The sequence below is a fragment of the Cynocephalus volans genome, chromosome 3, assembly GCF_027409185.1.
Source record: "Cynocephalus volans isolate mCynVol1 chromosome 3, mCynVol1.pri, whole genome shotgun sequence".
In the NCBI taxonomy this organism is placed as follows: Eukaryota; Metazoa; Chordata; class Mammalia; order Dermoptera; family Cynocephalidae; genus Cynocephalus; species Cynocephalus volans.
In genome coordinates, this window is record NC_084462.1 from 36491598 (window position 1) to 36518094 (window position 26497).

Genomic DNA, 26497 nt, shown 5'->3' on the forward strand with positions numbered 1-26497 from the left:
TTCTTTTTGATTTTGCCTTCATATTTTAAAAAGGCTGGTTTTAGGTGACACTTTTAATGAATTGCCAATTGGTTCACAACTTAGCCTGGGTTCCCCAGAAAAACTTAGCCTGAGGCAAAATTTAATGGTGAAAACACGAGCGAAAGAAAAGGAGAGGAGGCAGGGAAAGAGAAAAGAGAGAGCAGGGTTTGACACCAGGCAGGCCACTGCTGAGCTTGAAGAACAGCTGGTGGATCCATTTCCCACACGTGTCATGTTTGTGATCACCTTTGCGACAGGATCATCTTTGAGTGGCCAACAGCTACTGCATCTCAGGACATTCCTTAGGAGGCAATAAAGAGAGAAGATTTTATTTTCTGTCTCCCATCTTCCATTAGTCAAAGGTCCACCCCATGGATTTCTAGCTTGCCTGAAATTTCAGATGGCACATGTGTGGGTACCAAGCAGGTCCTATGGCAACTTAGACCTTGTTATCACTTGAGAAGCTGGAAGGTAGGAAGTGAGAGACAGCAACACAGACTTGAGGTGAGCGGTGTGGGTTGATCCCACATAAAACTGATCAGAGCTCTTGCAGAACTGGGTGTTGAAGGGGCAGCTGGGGTGACAAATAAGTCCCAGAGCCCCAGAGACAGATTGAAACCAAGAAGATCTGAGGTGGTGTATGGTTGGATAATGACAACATTTGGAATGAGGTTTTGCAAGCCTTAGAACACATAAAATAGGAGAAAGGGGAAAATTCCTGCTATGTTGTTGGCTTTATTCAAATTCCTTATTCTCATGGTTTACTTTCTGTAGCCATGATTCTCAGCAGGACAATTCTCTAAAAGAAGTGCATGCAAATGGAAGAAGTAGGCTGAACCATGAATAGTGTGTGTGTGTGTGTGTGTGTGTGTGTGTGTGTGTGTGATAGTACAGATATCATTTTCAGGTACTATAATGCCATTGCACATTAACAAGACACAGAATACAAAGTAGTTATGAGTAGACTTTTCCAGAAAATAATTAGGGAGCTATATTTATCTCTGAACCTTTCAGGTACTGCGTTACATTTTCTGTTCCAAAAATAAAATTGCTGATTTTTAGGCAATGATATTTAAAATTAATGCACAGAAGCATGCCAACTTCAGAATAAGGATGTAGATACAGATAAATATCTAGAGAAAGTCTTGACAATAGAAAAGACCTTTATAGAAAAAACAAGTCAATACAGGGAAGCAGTTATCTATTATTAACTATTCATTAAGTCCTGGAATAGCCTATAGAACACCAAAATGAGCTTGATTTGTAGGTTTTTTTGGTTGACCACAAGCAGTATTGTGTAACCATCTTCCTCAATATTCGAAGCCTGAGGAACAGTGAAACTTTATTAAGGATCATTCATGACAGAAAAATATGCAACCTGTGGCCGTGAGTGAGCAGGCACCCCTGAGGTACACAATGGTGATACACAGAGCAGGGTGGACCCTGGTGTACACACGTCTGTTTCGTGGCCAATGCTCCAGCCAAACGACGGAGGCCTGCCGTAGGGAAAACGAGGATCCTTGCCTTATTTTAAGCACCACGGACAGCTCGGGGCCGCACCAGAAAAGGCACGTTATTTTCTGATTCCTGGAGTGACAGTCCAGGGTCTCCAAGTCTGACTGGGATTTCAGCCTATTGATAATGAAATGTGTATATTCAGTCTCCTCTTTATCTTTTATTACAGTCGTATTTATGTGAGCTGGAAAGGGCAAGTGCTCACATGAAATGTTCAGGAGTGAGGGTGAAAGGAATAGTTTAAGGAACCGCTTTTTAAAAATGGTCATATTTTGTAAATAAATAATCGGGTCGCCATGCAAGGGGCTGGAAGATGGGTCAGGCGGGGAAGCCTGCGGGTGGGGGTAGGGGCGGGGAATCCCCGCGTCGCCGTTTGAATGCTGGGCGACTGTGGGGGAGAGCGGATCCTCCCAGGTTAGGCGAGAGGAGCAGCGCCATGTGCCCCGGGCTCCTCGCCCTCCTGCTGCCAATCTGCCTCTCCTGGACCCTGGGGACCCGAGGCTCTGAGCCTCGCAGGTGAGGCCGCGGGCAGAGGCGTTGCACGGCACCCACCGGCTCCCGGGCTGCGCCGCAGCCGGGCTGGGGTCAGTGTGGGGGTCGCACAGGGGGTGGGGAGCAGCGGGTAGCGTTTCTTTCGCCGCCGCTGCCTGCGCCGCCGGTCCCCTCCGTCGCCGGCGGCAGGGATCCCGGAGGAGCTGGCTTCGTGACCGACTCCCCGCCCTGCTCGGCGCAGCGCAGTCGCGGCTCCCAAACGCAGGGCCCCGCCGGGCCGGCCACTGCAGCTTGGCCCCTGCGCTCCCAGACGCGAGGCCGCGGGGCCGAGGCTCGCGCGGGGGCGGGCGGGGAGCGCGGCGCCGGCTCCGCCCCCGGCTCGAGCGGCCGCCTCCCCCCTCCGCCGGCGCCCGCTCCTCCCCTCCCCGCGCCCGCTCCTCCCCCTCTCCGCTCCCCTCCCCCTCCGCCCTCCTCCGCTCCGGGCCAGCGCGGCGGCGGCGGCGGCGGCAGCAGCAGGAGCAGCCCCGGCTGCGGGTCGCGACGGCGGCGGGGCGCCCCCTCCCCCGTGCCGGGGCGCGGCGGAGGGATGTGGGGCTTTGCGGGAGGAAGGCTTTTCGGCATCTTCTCGGCCCCGGTGCTGGTGGCGGTGGTGTGCTGCGCGCAGAGGTAGGGTCGCGGCGGGCTGCCGGGAAGCGGGCCGGGCGCGGGCAGGGCGCGTGGTGTGCGCCGAGCGCTGGCGGCCGAGCTGCCGCCTGACCCTGTCTCTGTGCCCCCCGCCCCCTCCCCCAGCGTGAACGATCCCGGGAACATGTCCTTTGTGAAGGAGACGGTGGACAAGCTGTTGAAAGGCTACGACATCCGCCTGAGACCCGACTTCGGGGGTAAGTGGGATGCGCGCGGCCGCGGCGCTGGCGGCCTGGGCGGGGGAGGGAGGCGGGGGCCGCATCCGCTGAGCTGCGGGGGGTGGGGGTGGGGGGCACCTCGTCTGCGCCCCCTCCCGGGGTGGACCCCATCCTCAGGGCCACGCGCACGCGTGCCGGAGGCTGGCTGGTGACCGTGTCGTGCGCTTCCCGCAGGTCCCCCTGTCTGCGTGGGGATGAACATCGACATCGCCAGCATCGACATGGTTTCCGAAGTCAACATGGTGAGTGCCCGCCCTCCTCAGGGCTGTCCGCGAGCCCCTGGCCCGCTGTCTGGGCCCACAGGCGTCCCCCGTAAGGGGCCGGAGGCCTCCTCAGCCGGGGCCGAGCTCCCGGGCACCGGCCTCCTGCTCGCCCGGCTGCCTCCAGCCCCTGGGCGTGCACGGGGGGCGTCACCGGCGTGGAGCCGTGCGGAGGGCGCACCCTCCTGCGGAGGGGTCCTGGGCTGGCCGAGGGCTGCGCGCTTACCGCCGCGCGCGGGCTCCCGGCCCCTCCAGGCATCCCGGCTTCTCCAGCGCCGTCTCGCCCCCTTAGCAACAGGCGCTGCGGAGCTGCGGAGGGGCGAGGTGTGGGGGCGGCTCGCACATCCTAGATAAGAGATACTTAAGGTCTTGTTTGTCGTCGTTTGGAGAGAGAAGCTGGCAGCTGGAGAGGAGTACGAGGGGCGGTGGTCTGTGCATTCCAGGGGCGTCTCGGGTCCGTTTCCCTGGTCTCAGAGGCTCTCTAAGGGCGGGCTCCGGGACAGTGAGACCCGGAACCGGCTCCACCTGTCGCTGTCCGAGGTGCTGATGGAGCTCTCAGAAGGAGCTGCTCTGCCCGGAGAGCCTGGGGCTGGTGATCTGAGCGTCACTTAGGGCTTATGTGAATGCTGACAAGATTCTATATTCTGACCTGTGCAAAGCGGAGGTCAGTATCCCGAGGTGCAGAGCGGAAGTCACGGGCTTTTGCACTGAACGCTTTAAGACACCAGAGAATAATGAGAAAAATGACTCTTTTCATTTATTAATTGAGCTGAAATACCACAGGATTTGGAAACAGGTTTAATTTTCTGCTGAGTGGCACTTCAGAAATCATAAGAACGAGCATTTGAAAACGATATTTTTTTGGAAGAAATCCTTGGCAACTTTTCTTTCGAACATACAACGTTGGGAATATAACGAGGCGTGGTTTCAGATAGACTTAGTAGGTTTCTCAACTCTGGTGTACGTCGGAGTCACGTGGACAAACTTGTTTTACATGCAAACTCCCCGTTCTCCACTCGAGAGAATCTCATGGGGTGGCTGGAGCAGAATCTTGGGGTGTCTGCATTTAAAATTAGTGCTTCAAATTATTTTGAAGCAGGTATTTTTGGACAATATTTTGAGTAACAAACATTGCAATAACCTATAGAAATATGGACATATACAAACAAACTAAAACTATTATCTTAAATAGACTTTAGTGAGACGTATTTTAAAACATATACTACTGAAAATTTTGTAGGAAGAAATCTTTGATCACATCAAATTATTTTCATCATATTTTCACTCTTAACCTGAAGATTTTAAAGTAACAATGTATGATTTTTTAAAAATGTACTTTTCTTTATGTATGTCACTTGTCTATCAAGGCATTATAATAGTAAAAGTGTTAGCAGAAACACAGAAGGAATGTGAGTTCACATAAGTGATCTTACATTGAAAATTGACATTATGTATATTTTACTTATTTGTGATTTTATCGAAATTATTCCACCTAAAAAGTGTATTTCAGGGTTTTAAGGGAACAAGTTCATATATTCAAGGTGCACTGTCTCTAATTTGTGATTTCTCAATTGGAAACTTCACATTCTCTAGAGAATACAAGTGAGCACAGAAATTAATTGAATATGTATTGGATTATTATGTAAAAAATCATTATATTGGATGTCAAGTGGAAGACAAGTGTGTTGATGGTGACTTTTAAGAACTTTATCCAATATGAAAACAATCAGGGGAATGCAGAAAATGTGTTGTTGCAGACCGTTGCACATTTTGTTTGAGATATTTTTTAAACTTAGTTATCCAATTGTTTTGTCATCATGCTGATAGTTGATACATTTAAAAAGCTTTGTCAATATTTGTCTAATTTATGGACTATGAATTGAAGTGTCCCAATTTTCTCTGGACCCAATAATAAATAGACAAATTGAAGATACAGGGCATTATACTGAACAATCTTTAGGTGCATATCTCATAGCCAGTCAGTGTGCCTAGCATAGCCTTAGTAGACTTGTATGCCTTTTTTATGTGTTCCCATGACAGTAATTTTACTGGCTCTCTAAACTTAAGTTTATTGTAAACAAAAATTGGGGATTAAAAGGATTGGAGACTGAAGGCTATTGGACAGATGTGACTGATAGCTGTTTGAAAAGTCTTTCTCCCACAGCAAATTGGTCAACATCTAGTTCTAGAAAAAAATCTGATTTTTAAAAACATATTTGTGCATGATAAAAGCTATGCTATTCGACCTATTATTTAAGGAACCTCAAATATAACAATGGTTAAGTATTATTTGGGGGGTCACATTTTATAGGGAAAGAACAGAGAATATGTGAGCATAAGATTAGAGCTACTGCTCAATCTTGTTTAAAAACAATAAATTTTATTTACAAGCTTCCTTAACCACATTGCTAGTCACACTAAACTAAGTGTTGAAATTATGAAACTAAATAAGAAATGGTCTTATTGTAAGGCTGTTGTAACTATTATAGGAGATATATCCAATGGTAACAAAAAGTAGGATATGATCCGTCTCTTTAGAGGAATAGATGGATGAAAGGGACACACAGGGTGGGGGAAGAAGCAGGGGGTGGGGGTTGGGAGACATTATTCTGGTATGGAAAGCTTTGTGAAAGAGATATTTAAATTGGGTGAAGGGGTTGAATAGTGTTCTGACTGGCATATGTGGAGGAGAATATTCTGGGTTAGGGAATAAAATGGCAAAGACGTGGATGAATGGGCGAGCAGGATCAGAGATTGTGAAGAGGAGATTGGAGAGATGAAATTGGAAAAGTAGGACAGACTCCTGAGTATCGAGGCCCTTCTCCGTGATGCCAAGGATTTCAGATGCTGATTTTCGGGAAATAAGGAGTCCATAAATGGTAAATGTTTTTAAGACATGATTTGAGATGTGGTTTAAAATGAATATTTTGGCCAAAAGGTAAATTTAGACAGAGGAGTGACAATGGTGAGGTGGAAGAGTGAAACTTAACAAGAAAATTAGGGATAAATGATCATGGAAGATTTGAAATTTCCTTGAAATTTTCTCTAGATTTTATAGCTATGTTTTTGAGAACATATATTTAGTGAAATAAAAATTCACCAATGTTTGAAATAAGGATGTTGAAAAACGTGTATTTCAAGGTGGGAGTGAAACGTTTATGCCTGTTCATGAGTGTTTTGGGGGTGATTATAAAGAACAGTAACAGATACTGCCCAATAGAGTGCTGCTGTTTGTTTCTTTAAACAATTGTAAGGCACAATCTTCATCTGTTGGTGGTGCAGGTGGATGATGCCTCCAAAGAATGCCTCTGATCTCAAATAAATAGATAAATTATGCATATACATGCATATCTTATCACTCATTTTAGTATTTTGTAAAAACAGTCTAATCATGGATTTGTATATTTTAATATTTAGCATTGGTTTTTCCATAGCTTGTTTTGTGCATAGTGGAGATATCCTATATTTCCAATTTTTCTTTTCATGCACTTGTTTTTAATTAGCTGACCTCACAGTAGTCAAAGACCATTTTGTTTTGCATAACTTCCTTTCTTTCTCTTGGCCCCTGTTTTAAAATTTCAGATAATCTTTTAAAATTATGCATAATTAAGTAATTATTGAGATTTAGTCAATATATTTCTTTGAGTGAGATTGTATGTGTATAAGAACACTGTCGGCTGAAAATTATTATATGCATGTGTTGTAATTTTGGTGCTTAGCAGTGGTCTTACTGTACAAAAGACGTGTTGAAGAGATACATGGAAAGATGAATAAATAAAGGAGAATTACTGAAAATTTAGGAAACGTAAGGAAATATTGAAAAATAAAACAATTTGAAAATTTTAATTTAAAAACTGTATTTTAAAATATGCATTGTTAATTTTAAAATTTAAATTATTAGAATTTAATAATTCAGAGCAGAAACTACACATACTTGTTACTTCATTAGCTATAAAATATTGGGGACATAAAACTAGGTTCAAACTCTAGTAATATTAATACTAATTTCTGTGATTTAACTTGTACTTTGATACTACTTTATGCTTAATTCATACATTAAAATTAACTCAATCCTAATGACAATGTAACTACAGTATTACTTTTTTCTGATTTCATGCATATAAATAATAAATTATTTTCCTTTTTGGAAATTAGAGTTCCTTTTAGGTAACATGTAATATGTATCCTTAGTTATTATGAGATGGATTCATCCATTCTGCTAATTCTATTGTATTTGTTTTTCGCTTGTTGCAATTTCTTCTCATAAAATCCACTTTTATATGTCTAGGTGTTAAATAAGTATGGTGCACAAGAACATAGTTTCAGCACGTTTCCAGAAGCAGTTTTGGAGCTGCTTCACTATTAATAGATGCAATCTTACTCATAGACAAAACCACGCATAGACACACACACACACACGTCTGTGCTGTCACTTCACTCTTCCTCCAAAAGGAAGGAAGCTAGATCAGAGGCTTAGCGAACTCAGCTTTTAGGCATTTTTTGGACCAAATTTATGTTAGTCAACTCTCCCTTCCCCCATTTCAAAGTCTAGAGATCGCTCTTCCATTAGTGAATGCTGAATGGGTGTCCAGCGTGCTCAACACTGGCTGCATTCTCAGCCAGGAGGAGCTGAGAGTCCCAGGAGTCCAGGCAGTGCACTTGAGAAGACCCTAAGAGAATTAGGAGCTGTGGTTCTATCTCCAAGTCTATGGGAACATTTAGTCTTGGGCAAGTCACTTCATCCTCAGTAATTCAGTAACAGGCTCCCAGATGCCCGTGGCATGGGACAGAATTCTTGCCAAAGTGATATTATAAAGGGCTTAGCTCCACAGAGAAAATTGCAGTAGAGACACCCACACAATCACGTTAGTTAGAACGTGAAATCCTTTACTGATTTCTTCCAGAGAGGCATGGGCCAAAGCCAGAATTTGTGGTTAAAGGTAAGAAATGTGCAAAGGCTTTTATTATAAAGCAAGCTGGGGGATGACTCAGCAGAAAGGAAAAATGTTTCCCCAACCCAGTTGGGGTTGGAAAATTGCTTACATGGAAGGCACTCCATGAGTGAGGTCCACGGAGGGTGTCAGCGTTTGGTTCTTGGTTGCTACATTTGGGAGGTAAGGGCTGTTTAATGAGGACATCACTTTTCACTGGCAGTATGTTTCATGCATAAGTTATGATCATACATCGATGCTGGGGCACTGATAAGAAAGCATATAATGAACTTCAGAGATGACAACAATACCTTACATAATATGCTCTTTATGAAGAGAGGTCTGTGTTCAATATTAGAACGAATGGTACAGAGAGTGCAGAGAGAATGGTTTTTGTCCTTCCCCTCAGGGAGGTTGTAAAGCTTATGTTGTTACATCTCCTAAAAAATGCATCTTACACGCATCATCCTGTTATGAATGGCCTCTTGCTAGAGCCTGTGCTGGGCTAAGGGATCTTGTGGTGTGTTGTATTTATTCTGAATTGATGGTGCAAATCTGCTTATATACATGTAGCTAAAGAATAATTATGTCTCGTAGGTAATTCAGTTTCAGTTGAGAAATTATTACTAGTTACTGTCTTCATCTCCAATATTTGGTTTTTCCAAAGGCAAAATATGCTGCTTATATTTCCTTGGATGATAGTAAATAAAATGAGTTCAAAAATAGCTGTTGCTCCTTAGGCTATTGCTAAATGAAGGTAACGTGTAGATTTGGTGCTCCTTTAAATGAAGAATGGCATGGCATAGATGTTAATAAAGAGAGCATTTTAATTAAATGCATGCAGCAACTAAAGAAATGCGGAGGTTTTAATGGCAGGGGTGGAGTGCTCCAGGTTGTCTCTCTTAGAAAGAAAGGCTGAAGTCTGGGACTTCTTGATTCTCACAAAGAAAGCAGTACGGATTCAGTACTTGATTTTCCACAATCTGATATGTGTGATAGCTTTTTTTTTTTTTTTTTGTCCATAGGCAACAGAACCCTTCTTTCTCTTATGGGTCTGTATCTTTTGAAGTGTACTAATCATTGCATTTTGAAGACTACCAAACATTTGGAATAAATGAATGAAGCCTACAGAACATTTGAAAAATTTAAAATTATTTTGTAATTCATGTTGAGGTGTAACTTAGGGAGTTAATAACTAGCAGTTTTACACTTGGCAATTTATAAAATGCTTCAGTTACTATTTGATCATATTTGATCCTGGTGATCAACCTGGTGACAGGTATTAACCTCATCTCCATTTTTCAGATGAGGAAATAGGCTCAGGAATAGCACCAACTCTCTCCCTCTCACTGTGTGGCAACTCTGGGACTTGGTCCTGCTTCTGAACTTTTCACCTTATTGTGTTACAGAGCAGCAGAAAATGCTGTTAAGGACTCACAGGATTTTATCAATGACTTCACTGCTATCTAAATTAGGTCCTCCCATTCTACTTTTTTATGAAACCTCACTTTCCTTACGGCCCTTACCACAATGGCAATTTGGGTGTGTTTATTTGCTGAAAGTCTTTCTCCTTCATTCGTCTTCCCATGCTCTCCATGAGGCAGCACTCTGTGAACCGTCCTTGCATAGTGCTCGACACTTGATAGGTACCTGTTAAATACTTGTTGAAAAAAATATGAATGAAGAAAAAATACAAGTGCATGAATAAATAGATATGTACATAGCTATGAAATATTTTTATAACTGAGAATATGGGCTCGTCATTGAAAAGAATCTTACAGTATTCAGTTTTTACTCTGGCGGACTTAATTCAATCAGAATCTGTGTAATTGTACCCAATATAATACTGGCAGTTGTAAAATATTCTGTAGCTGTTACCCCCTTTACTGAGGAGCTTTAATGCTGATGTCCAAGCAGAAAGTAGAATAAAGGATTATAGCATCTGGCAAAATTAAGCCCGTGTAAGGGTTGATGTGAATATTCTAAACACCAATCACTGGGGCCATGCTCAAAGTTTTGTGTGCACTTGTAAAATATATGTGGTTTGAGCTTTTCTATATTATCAGGAGGTTTTGGATGTTCTTCTTATGCAGGGATTCTTTGGGCTCTGGCTTCCCTTACTGGTGACCACTCAGCAGTGCAGTGGAGCTGTGATGGGTTTTCCCTTGTGTGTCCAGTGCAATTTACCTCTGAGCCATTTATGCTACCCATGAGGTGAATTCTCTAGCTGCAAAATTTGGAAGAATAGGTCTAAGATAGGTCTCATCTCTTGGCAGTTTGCTCAGTGCCATTGATTCAAGACAGAGAGTCAGCCTCTGATCTCTGTGCCTGAGGATGTAGATTCCCCTTGTTTCTAGGCTGTCAGGAGACCAAATAAAGATATAGAAGACATTTGTAAGCATTAACTAATGTACCCTCTCTCTGTGTTTTTCCAATGAACTTAAGCATCACACGATTGCATTTAATACAATTAAAAACTTTAGTATGCATGGTTTTTAGATGACATTTTCGATGAAGAAGAGTAAAATTAAGATATGAGAACATCACAATTCTTTAAATGCCCTTAATTTGTGATTCTCCATTCAGTCTAAAAGAGGATATGGATTCTATTGATTACATCATCATATTGTACCCAGTTCTACAATAAAATAATTCCTTTAATGTAAAATCTTCACTAAATCCTCATGCTATGATTTAGGACATGAAATACTTTTGTTTTATTTTGTGTTGACTTTAAAGAACAACAAAAGCTGCTGGCTTAAAGCTACATAACTCTGATTGTGTTTGATACTTATGTATAAAATATTTGTTCAGCATCACATTACTGTTCTTTTAAAATTTATTTTTTTTGAATAAGACTTTGCAGTTGTTAATTTTAACAAGTAGAAGGAATAAGTTTTCTGGGTCTTCGTCATTCCATGGCGTATTTTGTGTGTGTGTGTGTGTGTGTGTGTGTGTGTGTGAGAGAGAGAGAGAGAGAGAGAGAGAGAGAGAGAGAGAGAGAGAGAGAGAGACAATGTAAGACAGAATCTATGCAGACCAAAAATGTTGTAAGAGAAACAACAATTTGGATAATTCATTGAAATATTATTGATTTTTGCCAATCTTCCCAACTCTGAATGCCCATCTGAGAGATAAATCCATATACTAGTCAAAAGTAGACTAGAATGGTCATCAAGCACAGTGCCTGTCTTGTAGGATATTCTAGGTAAATATTTGCTAAATGAATTTGTGGAGCAGATGACCTTTGTGGTAAAGCTGCATCACTGATCTGTTTTATTGCATAGGTTCCCTTATTTGGGCATTTGTTTAGCCCATAAAATTAACCACAGCTTTAAACGTGAAAATCCCTGTGAACTTGTCACAGAAAAAAACTTCTGAATTAAGGCAAACAGTGACATCCCTACAGTCTAGACCAATGGTTCCAAAACTATGGACCAAGCCCCCTTGTTAGGTGTTTGAGTTAACATAGCTAAGTGCCCTCCAAGCATAATTTCTCACCACTGATGTATTCTGAAAGTGTAGGATCCACAATCAGGTGTAGGGTGTGCAAAATTCTTTGCCTTTCCAAAGCAGTGCACATACTAGAAAAAGGTTGGGGATAACTGTTTGAACACCAGGATTTATTGTGCTGTATTCCTTTTTATTTTGTTATACATTCTGTGGATAAGTTGGTATGAGGGCATATTTGTGTCATTGAATGAGTTTTTATTTCTGAATCTTTCCTACGTTTTGGCCCTGGGTACCAAAATTCTCTGTGATAATGTCATTTCTTGTGGTATGGGCTAAAATACTGGTTGCTTAAGACACTGCTGTTCTATATAGTGTTACTGTGTGCCCTGTAATCAAAGTGCTGCTTGAGTGCTGGTGGTTATGTGGTTGTGTTAAACACACAAATAGGTTTCTTTGTTGCAGGAATTGTCAGGTCCTGTAATATGCTAATGATCTTGTAAATCAAGAAGAACTCAACAATTTTTAGATATATTTGACTGGAAATTTTTCAGATGTATTTGATTGGAGATTGTGTGTGTGTGTGTGTGTGTGTGTGTGTGTGAGAGAGAGAGAGAGAGAGAGAGAGTGTGTGAAGGGCTAGGGGACCCCATTAGCACTTCTTCCCAAAATTTTCTGTCAAACACTGTTTAGGAAGTGTGGAGCTAGAGGATTGAATCAGAATGGTCTTCAATATGTCCAGTCTCTGTGAAAGATGATAACTGAGAAGATTACTATGTTAATAAAGCTCTGAGTGACGATTCAAGGCCCAATTTTGACAAAGATCTGATTGGTTCATATGGGGATGGATGGTATATTTTGAAAATGAAGATTAAGCACCTGTTATAATTCATTGATAAAAAACATACAAAGATTTTCCTTTACAATAACAGTCTCTGTCATACTGAGGAGTGATTTGTATTTTAAGCCTCTTTAATTTCTTGTAAGTATTACAAGATATAGAGGCAGAAATTATATGTGTTGAAGGGGGGTGGGTTGCAAGGGGCTCCTGGGCCAACAGCAGTAGATTAATTCTGAGAACAAAATATGACTCTTGAAGCTGTCGGGCTTGGCCAGTTGTTTCTAGTCGGCAGTCTGGAAGCCTGGGGTTCCTCCCTGGGGCTGCAGCAGGAGGAGCTGGCAGTTGCAGCCCACCAGGGAAAGTCCAGCTCTGTCTTTGAATACATATTTCACACACAGATATTATCTTATGTAGTATATATTGTGTGTAGTAAGATTATATAGTATAATATATAATATAATTTACATGTTATTTATATTTGCATGTAAGATAGGATTCTGTTTGCATGAAAGGTTCTAGTGATAAAAATATTTAATATCTTCTAGAAGAAGTCATCTCTAAAGTTCTTCTTATGACTAATTTGGTAAAATTCTATGAAGAGTGTATATATGTTCATGAATAGTCACTAATAGTGGCTCACAGGGCCGATGCATTTTCTGGACCATTCCATAAACCACAATACTATAAGAAGGCAGTATTGCTTAAACACCACTGTGGAGGCCCCACTGGGGACCTGTGCTTGGCTTGGCAATTGAATAAGGATAGTGATAGTGGGCAAGTAAATCAAAGTAGGTTCAGAAATATAGAGATTCAAAAATGTAAAATGTTAATTGATTATAACATTTTTTTTGTTCATTTTTCTTTTCTTTCTTTCTTTTTTGCATTTAGAAGCACAGAAGACTAGTTTTAAAAAAGGAGGGCTCTTGCTTTGGAAATATAGTGGTCATCTACCAATCTATCTCTCTATCTGATCATCTATCATATATCTTTCCTTTTCTCCTATGCTATGCCTTATTTAGTATTATAATGTATTACTTCGAAGTTTATTATTATTTCATGATTGAAAAGCAGCTCTCCAAGATTGAGATTTCACTTTCTCATCATAACTGTTTGGAATTTTAATTATCTAGGTAATTTCCTCTGTACTCCAGGATATTCTGCCGTCAGAGACCATAGGGGGTTTAATTGCACGACTGCCCTCTGCAATGAGAGAGTTAGTTGACAGAACATGTAGATCTCAGGGAAGGGTTTGTGTGAATGTTGGCTAGTCATTCAGACTCCGTGGCCCTCAATTTGATCATCTTTTCTCATGAGGTGCAGAGATGGATGTTCTCTAAGTTGCCTTCCAGCTCTGATTTCTGTGTTTCTGAGAGTCTATGAGCAGTTTGACACATGAGGGGACCTCGTATCTGCCTCAAACAGACCGCCACTCTTTATTGTTTGATATTGTGCGTAGTTACACTGGCTCTCTAGGCTGTGGTCAGTGGCTCTGAGCCACCCCCATCTGGCGGCTCACAATCCTGTGTGCAAAGTACCACCAGCGGGAAGCCTGGGGGCCATTTTTTCAGTCTCCCTGTGCTGTGTGCTGTGAGCCTCAGACATTTTGTATATAAACAGCTGGGATTTGCAATCTGCATCCATGCTCATTAATTTTCAGGTCTCAAACATAGTTGGGTGAGTTTTTTGGTGTGAATTTAGAATTATTAACCCATAAGTGAAATCCACAGTGAACTGTTAAAATGCTTCTTTTGAATCCAAAGCATAACCTTGTCATTATCAACCCAAGAAGAACACTCAATCTGGAAATGTCTGTTAATGCTATTGGGTACCAAACTTTCTATATTCAGATTTTTAAAAAAATTCTACATAAATTTAATTCATGTGCCATTTTTCAATCTTCTGTGGTATTTCAGTAACACAGTTTTAAGTTTGAATTCATAATCCAGTCCAAAAGGAGGAAGAAATAGACTTGGTCATTGTCATCTGTGCTGTTGCATTCATGCAATTTTGGATGATAAGCCAGCCTTTAATGAAGAGAACCATAAGCTTAGACCTCGAGGGTAGACTCTGCACATTGCCAACTCTGAGAAAGAGTGGTTGGGTGGGTGGGTATGGATCTTGGGCACTGGCTGGTTTGCTGAGATTCAGGGGAGAGGCCAGGTAAGGAGGCAGATGCCCTGCTTGGTTCTCACCTGCCCACCTGGATGACACTGATCTCCTCTTAGGACATGAGCAGTCATAGTTTCACTGCTAGATTCTCTCTCCAAGTCGGGATTCCTCAAGAGTCAATTTGGCTCTGTATTTTTTCTCCTTTTATCATATCTCTCAGCTAAAACAATTAAGAAAAATTCTCTTTTCTTCTCCAACATCTTTCAGAGGAAAGCAGGTGGAATTTGTTAAACAAAGACTGACAGGAATGTAGGCATCTATTAAATGACATCCAATTTCCTGATATGCCAACCTTTACCCAAGACTGTGCTTGATTATGCAATAATATGCAAACAGAAAAATCGGAATCTGCTTAATATTAATGGAAACTGCCAGTTAACCCGAAGATGAAGTCACAAATCAGGCTCACATCTTACTGAACTATTTCTGTGCCTATTGTCAGATTAGTGCGAGTGTTTCTTGATTGCATGTTTACGGAGAATTTTGTGTGTGGCTACCTGCATTATAATGGAAATTATGAAAACAGCAACAATCACAATGAAACCTTGAAATATAAAACACAAATGATAGGATTCCATTACACCGGCCGTAGGGCCTCTTGAGAGTGTAGAAGAGGGATGTAAGTAACTGGTTTTGTGAATACGTATAGCAAAACGCTATTTTTTCAGAGTGAAGTGACATACCTAATTTACACTTATTCTAACAGTTTAGTCCAAAATAGGCTATATGTATCTATTTTTAAAATTCTAGGCTTACCAAAGCACTGAATTTTGTAGGTTAACTTGAATTTGTAGGTTAGCACAGGAACTAGTTGGAAGGATGTAATGCAGTGAACTTTCGCTTTTTTAATTTTCAAAATAACTAATATCACTTGATAATTACCTCCTGTATTCTCTTTTATGATTTGACTTTTTAGTTCAACTGCTCTGTGTTGACTGGTGCATTCTTGTGCTGTTTCTCTCCTTCTTTCTAAATGCTTTATATTTGAGACGTGGCATAATGTAACTGTCCTTATAACCAAATGAAATGTCCAGCATCATAAATCCAAATGATGATAGTTTGGGTTTTTCCACATTTCTCCAGTTAAAAACACCTGTTCAAACTTTGCCTACATCACTTCAGACTTGCGGCACTGGTAAGTCCTCATGGCCACAAAAATTTATTGAAGAAACTTAGGAAGAAGATGCTGACTTGAGCCCAGGAATGAGTGAAAAATTGAGTGAGTCAGTCAGGGAGTGTGGGCAGAGTGAAGACTCATCTACCCACAGTGGACAGTAGGTAGTAATGGCAGCAATGACAAGGAGAAAAGCTGCCCGGTCAGCTGGCCTCGGGAAGCTGAGAGCCGTACAGTCAGCCGCTACTGACAGTGTCGCGAGAAGCAATTTAGGAGAAAAATGGATAGGGCTATGTGTTAATTCGTTCAAGCTGCTATAACAAAATTCCATAAACCAAGGGGCTTTTATACAGCAGAAACTTATTTCTCACAGCTCTGCAGCCTGGGAAGTCCAGGATCAAGGTGCTGACAGGTTTGGTGTCTGATGCATACACGGAGCCTTCTCACTGTGTGTCCTCATGTGGTGGGAGGGGCGAGGAAGCGCTCGGGGGCTTCTTTTATAAGGCACTAATCCCACTCATGAGGAAGCCACCCTCATGACCTAATCACCTCCCAAAGACCCCTGCCTCCTAATACCATCATCTTGGGCGTTATACTTCAACATATGAATTTTGGGGGGGACACAAATATTCAGTCCTAGCAGACTAGAAGGCATGGAAAAGACATGAGAGTTATGAGTGGGATAAAAATAGCAAAAAGTGGTAAAATCATTATAAGAAACAGGATTTTTGGTTTCTTTAAGTTTTTTGAAATTTTGGGATATCTTTCTGTGTCTAGTTAGAAAGTACATATATACCAGTTTGTACTATGCAAAAAATCAAATTCTGTTTAGTTTTGTTCTTCTTATGTTTATCCTGGATAAAAGTGGAACCACTAGGGGTGTTTGACTCCCTGCAATGGATCCCAGCACCGTCCTGATGGCAGCTACCTCAGGTACGCAGTCTAGGTTACAACTTGCAAGGAACCTGTAATGAAAACTTACAGAATGCTTTGACACATGCTCTGTTCAGATGTGACAGGAAGGAGGAAAGCAGCGAGGAGAGTATTAAGTAAAATGGAAGGCAGAAATTCCCCCTTGTCTAGCATGGGACTCTCAAAATGACCAGCATACCCACGAGTTTTTATGCATAAGGCATAGGTGACTTTACTTTAGATGTCCATATTTTTACCACTGCATCAGGTGCAGGAACTTTTTCCCTGTGAGAAATATCCTGCGTGTTTAAATTGTGAAAAGATGACCTGTATGACTGGAATTGGTAAGATGACTGTTTATTGGCAACTTTGGTGCTCATTACACCTTTACTGCTTTTATAAAATAGTGTCCATTACTTTCCAAAATTTAAAAAACGTATTTTCCCACCAAGCATTTTAGAATATGTAGGATAATGCACTTAGTTGTATTTCTTTTAGTTTTCATGAATGTGTAATATGTATGCATTATTTCCATACTATACACAGGTTACTATTATACTTTTTCTTGTAACTGTATATTATAGATGCTCCTGTGCTATTAAACACATTTTACATATATCTTAAGATCTGTATCATATTCCCATGCATGGCTGAATAATATATTTTACTTAGTATTTTCCTATTATTGGATGTTTAAGTTATTTTCTCTGATATGCTAGACTAAATAATGTTTTGATGAATATCCTTGTGTATAAATTATTGTATATATTATGGATTATTTCCTTGAGATATATTTTATTGAGTAGGATACTGATTCCAATGGTATGAATATTTTTAAAAGTTTTTGATACATGTAGCTAAATAGCTTTCAGGAAAAGATCTCTCAATTTCAGCTCCTATTGAATTGACTAAAAATGTTCTATATCTATAATACTAGAATAAATTTCTATTAATAAGTAGAAAGAGAACCATAGCCCACAAAATATTAGGATTTAAAGCTAAAATTGAATTAAACTTCAAAGTATTCTTAATTTTACCATTATTCCAACACAGTCCTTATATTCCAACACAATATATTCATATAAAAACATACAAATAATTTGGCTTTATATTAAAACTCACTTTTGTAAAGTTATATATTTGGTATTCTGATAGGTGTAAGCAACAGAGTTCACAAGTTCAGATTATTATTTTTGAATGAATTGGAATTAATTCTAATTCCCAAAAATAAATTTTACATGAAAGAATAAGAATTTTCTCAGAAGTCAGGCCTAAGAATTTGGAAAAAAATACATTGTTGGGAGCTCTGAGGTCACAGTTGACCATTCTTATCTGGATGCCCACATTAATTCCACCAAAACGCGTTAATCTTAATTTAATCCTATGTTGAATCTCAGTAACTGAGCTGAGCTTTGATCCCTTGGTGTTTGAGTCGTGGGACAGCTGGTGAACTTAATGTGGGGACACTGAGGAGCCAGGCCTTGCGCCAGGCGGAGCTCAGCCCCACAACATGGACATCTTGGAGGGAAAGGGTCCTCATGCGTGTCATTGCTTTGACCTTCATCAGGAATGCAGTGGGGGTGGCAAGAGTGAGCCCTTGACTGACGAGGTACAGCCTAATGAACCATTGCTTACTCTGCCCATATGAGTAACATTTTGGGGGACTATTTTCCATATAGTTAATTGGAAAAAGAGCCAGGCATCATTTAATATGTTCCAAAGTTTGTCCTACTGATGCAGAGAAAAATATAAGTGGCCATTAACATTTGATTGGAAAAAGAATTTGGATGAATTTGGGTTTTCCCGTATAGGTTATGAGATGAATAGAGACCATTTTTCCTCACTACCCTTATTGTACTTCTTTCATTAGGCCCAGAAATAGCAGCACCTCAGTGAAAGCCATCAAGAAATATCTTCAAATCTCCTCAAGTTTCTCGACTATTTCTGATCTGTATTTTGTCCTCCTTTTGTACACGGGTTTGACCACAGGTGATCCTCTGTCCTTGAGAAGACACTCCCTGCTGGTCTTCCCATCTCTTACTGTCCCACTCCCTCACAGACTGTAGTTCGACTTGCCCTGAAGCACCTGGTTCTGCCTCCCATTTTAGACACCAAAGAAGTCTATTTCAAGGTTCTCTAGCCTCCTAAAATCATGGGTACGTGCAGCTTTCGTGTAGCCTTCAAAAAGATGTTGGTGAATGTGGCACAAGCAAGCCTACCCACTAGGGAAAACAGTCTCCAACTACAAGAAGTCTCCCAGTAAATAGGGTTATTCCTTTATCTTCATTGTCTTCACCACCCAGAACATTCCCTGTCCTAAAGCCACATTCTAACTTACCAGCCTTCCTGATGGCAGTCGAACTCAAACGTTGTCCCCTGGGAAGGTCGGGCATTGCTCACTTCTGCCCACCCAGCCCCGGTGTATTTCTCAGAGAGCCTCTCCTCCTGTCTGGGGTGCATCTCCCTATGCTCTGTATTTTGGCTTTTCCTCTACCACTTTCACTCCTTTTCAACACAATATCTTCCTCTCCATTAGGTTCTTCCCTTTAGTCTTCGTATGGGAAATAAAAAGTATCTGTATTTAAAAGGGACACACCAAGCCTTTCACTGGACCGTGCTGCCTTTAACTTGAATTCTTTTCTACAGCTGCTTCGCACGACCACAAACTTCCGAGCACTGTTTCTGGGCAGTGCCGACTGTCGCCCTTGCCTATGCCCTCGCTGTGGCTGGGCTTCTGAAGTGAGCTTCACCTGCCACTCCACTCCAAAGACAGTTTCCAACTCTTTCCTCTTTCCTCCAATATCTATTTAATTGTCCAGGCTTGCCCAGGAATTTTGGTAATATATTGAGGACCCATCCTTTTTCCCCATTGCCCTCCTTTGGAGCCCTCAAATGCAGCAATTTATGATCTATCTTTAATCTGTGATTCTCCTGTGTTCTGATTCCTCCTACAAAATATGCCATTCGTTTTCCTGCTGTTTCCAGGATAAGAACCCCTCATGGCTCTAGAGAGCCTGCTGAGTGTGTAGTAAATGGGGTGAGAGGAACTTATGCCTACAGTTATGGGACTTTAGGAATAAGAAACCACTCCTCGATGTGGGAAAAGTGCCCGTGGGCTATGGCAGCTGATGGCAGATCAGCCCCTAATGCCTGCAGCAACTGAAAAGTTAGCAGAGTGGAGCAGGAAGCTTTGAGGTTCTCAGCAGGTTTGGTTAGTACAAGGGGCGAGATATAGGTTTCTGTCCGAGAAAATGCTAGAACAAAGGACGAACAATAGACACTTTAAACATGAATATTGATAGTGATGGTATTTTGATTGAGGAGATAGCCAGAGGCAGAAATAAACCTAATCTCCAAGGGATCCATCACCCAGAGAAAGAGTGCAGCAGGGCAAATGCAGAACCAGATGTTGGTCCCAGGGTGCAACTTTTCAGGTAGAAATAAGTGCTAGAGATCTATGTTGTACACTTGAAAATTGCTGAGAGGAGATTCTGAATGTTCTCACTACAAAAAAAAAAAAAAAAAAAAAAAAAGATAATGTGAGGTGATGGATATGTTAATTAGCTTGATTTCATCATTTTACAGTGTATACATACATCCAAACATTACGTGGTACACCATAAATATATACAGTTTTTATCTGGCAATTAAAAATAGAAGTTAAAAAACACTCATTAAAGAGGCGACTGCTGTATGGTATGGAAGTAATTGTGAAGCGTGAGAGTTGCAGAGTGTGCCCATGGACTCAGCACCTTACCCTACATAACTGCCCTGGGAAAAGGAGAACCAGAAAGAAGAAATAGAGACAGAGCGTGGATATCAGAAAAGAGGCTCTTGGTCTGCCAGTTAGGTAACCCTAAGTTATTGATTTCTAAAAGATATTTTGGGGCATGCTTTTTTATATAGACCGATTCATTTCATGGGGAAGGGTGAGGATGCTGTCTCAGCTAAATGCCTCTAGTTAATATGCGCCTTTCTCCCTGCCAAGCATCCTTTAAAACTCGTGTTACACAGTGTATCTGAAACGTGGGAATGTGGATAAAGTCTCTCTCTAGTTTACTGAGTGTGGCACAGAACACAGATTTATTCCTAAAAAATAAAAATATGAAATTAGCTAGAAAAGGAATCAACCTGACAATATGAAACCTAGAGAAGCATGGTGAGGTTCTTGCTTTGACCACTGTCCCCTGACTGCGATGCCGTTGCAATTTTTGAGCCTTTATTTCACGACCTTCTGTGTCTGGGGGGCTCTTTTCCATTGAAGGAAATCCGATCGCTGCACAGATGCTCCTGCTGGACCTCGTGGACTGGAGCAGCGTGGCTTTCCCTCAACGGTCATTTTGCGCACATTCCTGCACCTTCCTGGTTTGAATTTCCATGATGCAATTGTTTCCAGTGTTGCCAGTTGATGTTTAAAAGGTTATTATTTTATCTTAAATATTTGATTAACGTGAATTGTGAAATGTGCTTTGTTAAAGAAAGGAGTCCCCTTCATTCTAGATGGATTTATCACCCCAAACAATCCCCTCCTCCCAAGTTTATTAAAAAGAAAGATTCAAAACCTCAGATTTTGGTGAACTCTTGCAAAAATGTATGATATAAGTTTCAACATTAGTACTGTTGAATCTTTCATAATCTAGAAAGATTATGAAAATCTAGATAATTCACTATTCTTTGATGCTAATTGCATTTTATAATACATAATTTTAGAGGAAATAAAGGGGCCAAATGCTGCATTGCTATTTGAGGAACTTAAGAAAAAAATTTTGATTATATTATAATGAAATCTGAAAATAAATAAGCGTTGGAAAATTTTTATAGTCCAAGATAGTTCTTTATTCTTTTTGGCAGCTGGCTGGTAAGGGGATCTGAACCCTTGGCCTTGGTGTTAGTAGCACCACACTTTCCCAAGTAAGCTAACCAGCCAGCCCCCAATTTGGGATATTTCTGAGTTCCAGTAAGTTATCAGCAAAACTGTACATTTTTCATTCACTCAGTATAACAGCATTCTTTTGCCCTCTTCATTTTTCTAGCCTATATCATAGACTTTCAGAGGTTGTACATCTGGCAGTTTTCTATCATTTATGACTTGTGAATTTCATGAAATTGTATGTCTTCAATTTAAGAGAGCCATTTACCATTTGAGTGGCTCCTTGTATTAACTTCCCTCTTTGTAATCAACTGTAGTTTAATTAAATCTAATGTAAACATGTATTTTAGTTAATCTTGATTTACTCATCTCCATGTAATCTGTCTGATTCTTATTATTTAATTGAGCATGCCTCAAAGATAGATAGCATGCCAGCTCGTCCCTTTGCTTGGCTAAAAGCAAGGACATTTTTAAAGCATAATTTTTATTTTCGTAACAAAAAAGTTGGCATTTCCGTTTTTTCATGTAGTGTCCCAGTTTGAGCTGGGAGTACCTTATCATTCTCTAAGCAGTTCCGTTAGAAGGCACTTGCAGGGCAGTATCGGGGTAGTGAATGGAGTCTAAGCCCTAGTATCTCACTACTGCTAATTAAGGCTTGGGCTGAAAGGATAATTAACACCCACAGATTATTGAAAACCTCATTTTAGTAAACAGTCTCAACTTCTCTTTCACTGAACTTGTTGCCGAGTTGCTAATGAGAAGTAAATGGACTGATATGAATTCCAGTCCCTTTTCTTTCCCTGCCCTCTCTCTGGTGGAGGTGCTGTCAAGCAGGAGCACAATCAAGACATGAGGCCAAAGGGAAGAGGAGATGGAAGAGAAGAATTTTCAGAAACTGTTTGTTAAATTTTTAAACAGATTTCTAATTCTGGCCAGGAAGGAGTAGCATCATTCCTCTCATGTCCTCCCTCTTATAACAATAACAAAACCCTAGGCATGACACACAAATAAACACAGGAAGAATCTGAAGGTGGAAAGAAGGAGGCAGGCTGCATAAGGACTACAGGACTTGAGGAATGATGACCTATTGAGTTCCTTGGGTTTTCTTTTTGCCTTTTTCCTAGATAGTATAACCTGGAATAGACCAGAACCAAAACAAACTCTAAAAAAGCCTCAGCCAAAATACCATGAAATAGATGGCCTAGTAGAACAGAAAAGCTTTTGATAGTGCCTACCCTTCTCCAGCCAAACACCAATCAGAAACTCACATACAGTCTTCATATTTTCAGCAGGGCCAAGCAGGGATCTAGTCTTTCACCCACAACCCAGTAGAGATAGGACAATGTGCTCCCAACATATAGAATACCTAAACATCACCCTCAATCAATGGGATCTGATTGAAATTTACAGAACACTTCACCCCAAGCAGCAGAATACACATTCTTTTCAAGTGCATGCAGAGCATTTCCCATGATAAATCATATTCTGAATCATGAAACAAACCTCAGTACATTTAAAAGAATTAATATCATACAGGTTATGTTTTCTAACCATAATGGAATGACTAGAAATCAATGACAGAAAGACAACAGAAAATCTTCAAACTCTTGGAACTTAAAAAATACGTTTTTAAATAATCCATGAGTCAGAGAGGAAGTCTGAAAGGAAATAAAAAGATACATAGTGCTGAATGAAAATGCAAATACAACATATCAAAATTTGGGGGACACAGTTAAAATAGTGCTGAGAGAAGAAGCGATAGCACTAAATGCTTACATTAAAAAAAAGGAAAACTCTCAAATTTTAGTCTTCAAAAACCAGAAAAGGAAGATTAAATAAACTCAAACCAAGCATATGTTAAGGACATTGTAAAGGTAAGAGCAGTAGTAAATGAAACTGAAAATATTTAAAACGTACAGAAAATCAATCAAATAAAAAGTTTGATCATAAAAAAAATTAGTTGATATGGTGAACCTTGGACAAAGTAAGAAAAGAGGAGACACAAATCACCGATGTCTAGAATAAAGTGGGGCTGTCACTACACCTGCTGCATGCCTTTAAAGGAAAATAAGGGAATATCATGAACAACCTTACACACATAAATTCAACAACTTAGAAAAAATAGACCAATTTCTTAAAAACCACAAATTACTGAAACATACCCAAGATGAATTAGATAATCTAAATAGTCCATTAATGACTAAAAAAATTGAATTTGTAATTAGAAGCTCCCAAAAAGGAAATCTGTGGGCTTGGATAACTTCACTGGAGAGTTCTGTAGTACATTTAAGGAATTTATACTAGTTGTACACAATCTCCTCTAGAAAATAGAAGAGGTGGGAACCATTATTCACAGTGCACCAAGGAAATGAGAGTACAAAATCTCTCAAGAATATAGGCACAAAAATCCTGAACAAAACTTTTCCAAATAAAATCCAGTAATATATCAAAGGAATTATATACCATGACCAAGTATGATTTATTCCAGGTGTGCAAGGCTTTATCAATAATTGAAAATAAGCCCATGTATCCACCATATCAATAGGCTAAAAAAGAAAATTGTAGACACAGAAAAGGCATTTGAAAAACGCAGAACCCATTCATGATAAAAATTCTCAGTAAACTAAGAATAGAGGAAAATTTCTTCAGCTTGTAAAGAGAATCTACAGAAAACCTATAGCTATCATCATGGTAAAGGGTGAATGACTAGTCACTCCTCCAAGACTGTGACCGTGGCAAGATGTCCATTCCCACCCTCTTTTCTAGCCATTCCAGTTGAGGAAGTGAAATAACTAAAAGACATACAGATTGGAAAGGAAGAAAATAAAACTGTCCCTAATTGCAGATGATATGGTTATCTACATAGAAGATCCCAAGGAATTTATATAAAAACTCCTAGAACTAAAAGGTGAATTCAGCAAGGTTACAGGATACAAGATCAATGCAAAAATCAATCATATCTACATACTAATAGCAAACGTGGAAACCAAGATTATAATAAATACAGAATAACATCCACAACCACTCCAAGAAAATGAAATACTTAATAAGCATGTACAGAACCTGTATGCAGAATATTAGAAAATACTGATGAAAGAAATTGTTGCCGAGTTGCTAATGAGAAGTAAATGGACTGATAACTAGTGAAGAAACCTCCTGTTTTCATAAATTGGAAGACTTACTATAGCAAGACGTCAGTTCTCCCAATTAATCTATAGGTTTCATGCAATCCCTATCAAAATCTCAACAAAATATTTTGTAGACATAGATAAATATATTCTAAAATTTATATAGAAATTCACAGGTGCAAGAATAGTTAAAATAATCTCCAAAAAGAATATGACACTGGGAGGGAACACGCTATGCAGTGATGATGCTTCCTGTGCAACCACAGAGTCATGACAGTGTGGCAGTGGTGGAGGGTAAATGTCAGATCAATGGTGCAGTATAGTGCATCCAGAAATAGACCCACACAAATGTACAGTTCAGGGGAGGAAAGATAACCTTTCAACAGTGGTGATGGAATTAGTGAACTTTGACTTAACCCTCAGACTTACAGAAAAATTCATACAAAACGGACTTAAATGTAAAACATAAAACTTCAGAAGAAAACACAGGAGAACATCTTCATGACCCATGCTAGAAGAATCGTTCTTAGACTTAATGGTAAAAGTATGAGAAATTGATAGATTGGGCCTCATCAAAATTAAAACACTTGGTCTGCAAAAGACTCTGTGGAGAAGATGAAAAGACAAGCTGTATACTCAGAAAATGTCTGCAAACCGTGTATTTGACCAAGGATTTGGATCTGGAATATATAAAGAACTCTCAAATTCAGCATTAACAAACAATTCAATTAGAAAATGGGTGAAAGATATGAGCTGAAGTTTCAGGGAAGAGTATATACAGATGGCAAATAAGCACATGAGAAGATGTTCAGCACCATTAGCCATTAGGAAAATGCAAATGAAGTCAAACAAGATCTTTCTAAACACCTGTCAGGATGGCTATAATAATAATAATAATAATAATAATAATAATAATAATAATAATAATAATAATAATAATAAATGTAATAGCATCCAGAGCTGGCTAGAAGTATAGAAAGTGGATCACTTGCACACTGATGATGGAATTGTAAGCTACAGCTGCTCTGCAAAAGAAGTGGGCAGTTTCTTATAAAATTAAATACACAGTTACCTCACAACCCAGCAATTGCATTCTTTGGCATTTATCCCAGAGGAATGAAAAACTACAGTCACACAAAAACTTATACGTGAATGTTCATGACATCTTTATTTTTAATAGCCCCAAACTGGAAATGAACCAAATGTATTGCACAGGGTGAATGGTTTAGAACACTGTGGTACGCCCCCACCATGGAACACTGTTCAGCAATGAAAAGGAAAGAACTTGGTGATACATGCAACAACGTGGATAGATCTCATGGAATTATGCTTGTTAAAAAATCCAAGTCTCAGAAGGTTACATACTGTATTTTATTTACATAAGAATTATGAAACAATAAAATTATAGAGGACACTATCGTGGTTGCCAGTGGTTGGAGATGGTAGGTGGAGGGGTGGTAATGGGTGTGTGAAGAAACGGGTAGCACGAGGGAGCCTTATGGTGTTAGAACACAATTGTGTCTTGATTATGCTTGCTAGAGTCTATGTAGGTGGTAAAATCGCATAGACTGTAGCTACCGTTCCACCCATACGCACACACACACATACATGCACACACACACAAATGTGTGAATGTAAAACGGGTGAAATCTGAATGAGGTCATGGATTGTACCAATGTCAGTTTCCCAGTTTTGACATTGCAGTATGGTTGTGCAAGAAGTTACCATTGTGTGGGGGGTGGGAACTAGGTTGAGGGTGCTTGGCTGCTCCCAGAACATCCAGTACTTATTTTTTAACAACTTCCTGTGAATCTATTTTTATTTCCAAATAAAAATATTAGCTGGCCGGTTAGCTCAGTTGGTTAGAGCACAGCCTTATAATGCCAGGGTCA

The 26497-nt window shown here is 40.3% G+C and overlaps 1 protein-coding gene across 2 annotated transcripts in view; it reads left to right on the forward strand.

Moving 5' to 3' along the window:
* The first annotated feature begins 1972 nt into the window (after positions 1–1972).
* GABRB3 (gamma-aminobutyric acid type A receptor subunit beta3) overlaps positions 1973–26497 on the forward strand; it is a 208667-nt gene continuing 184142 nt past the window's right edge. Inside the window, exons 1-3 of one of the 2 annotated variants that reach the window (XM_063091142.1) lie at positions 1973–2052; positions 2818–2909; positions 3105–3172. In XM_063091142.1, coding sequence (XP_062947212.1) covers positions 1973–2052; positions 2818–2909; positions 3105–3172 — 240 coding nt within the window. Of the gene's footprint in view, positions 2053–2614; positions 2695–2817; positions 2910–3104; positions 3173–26497 lie in introns of those variants that run through there. The other variant, XM_063091141.1, reaches the window with a different exon arrangement.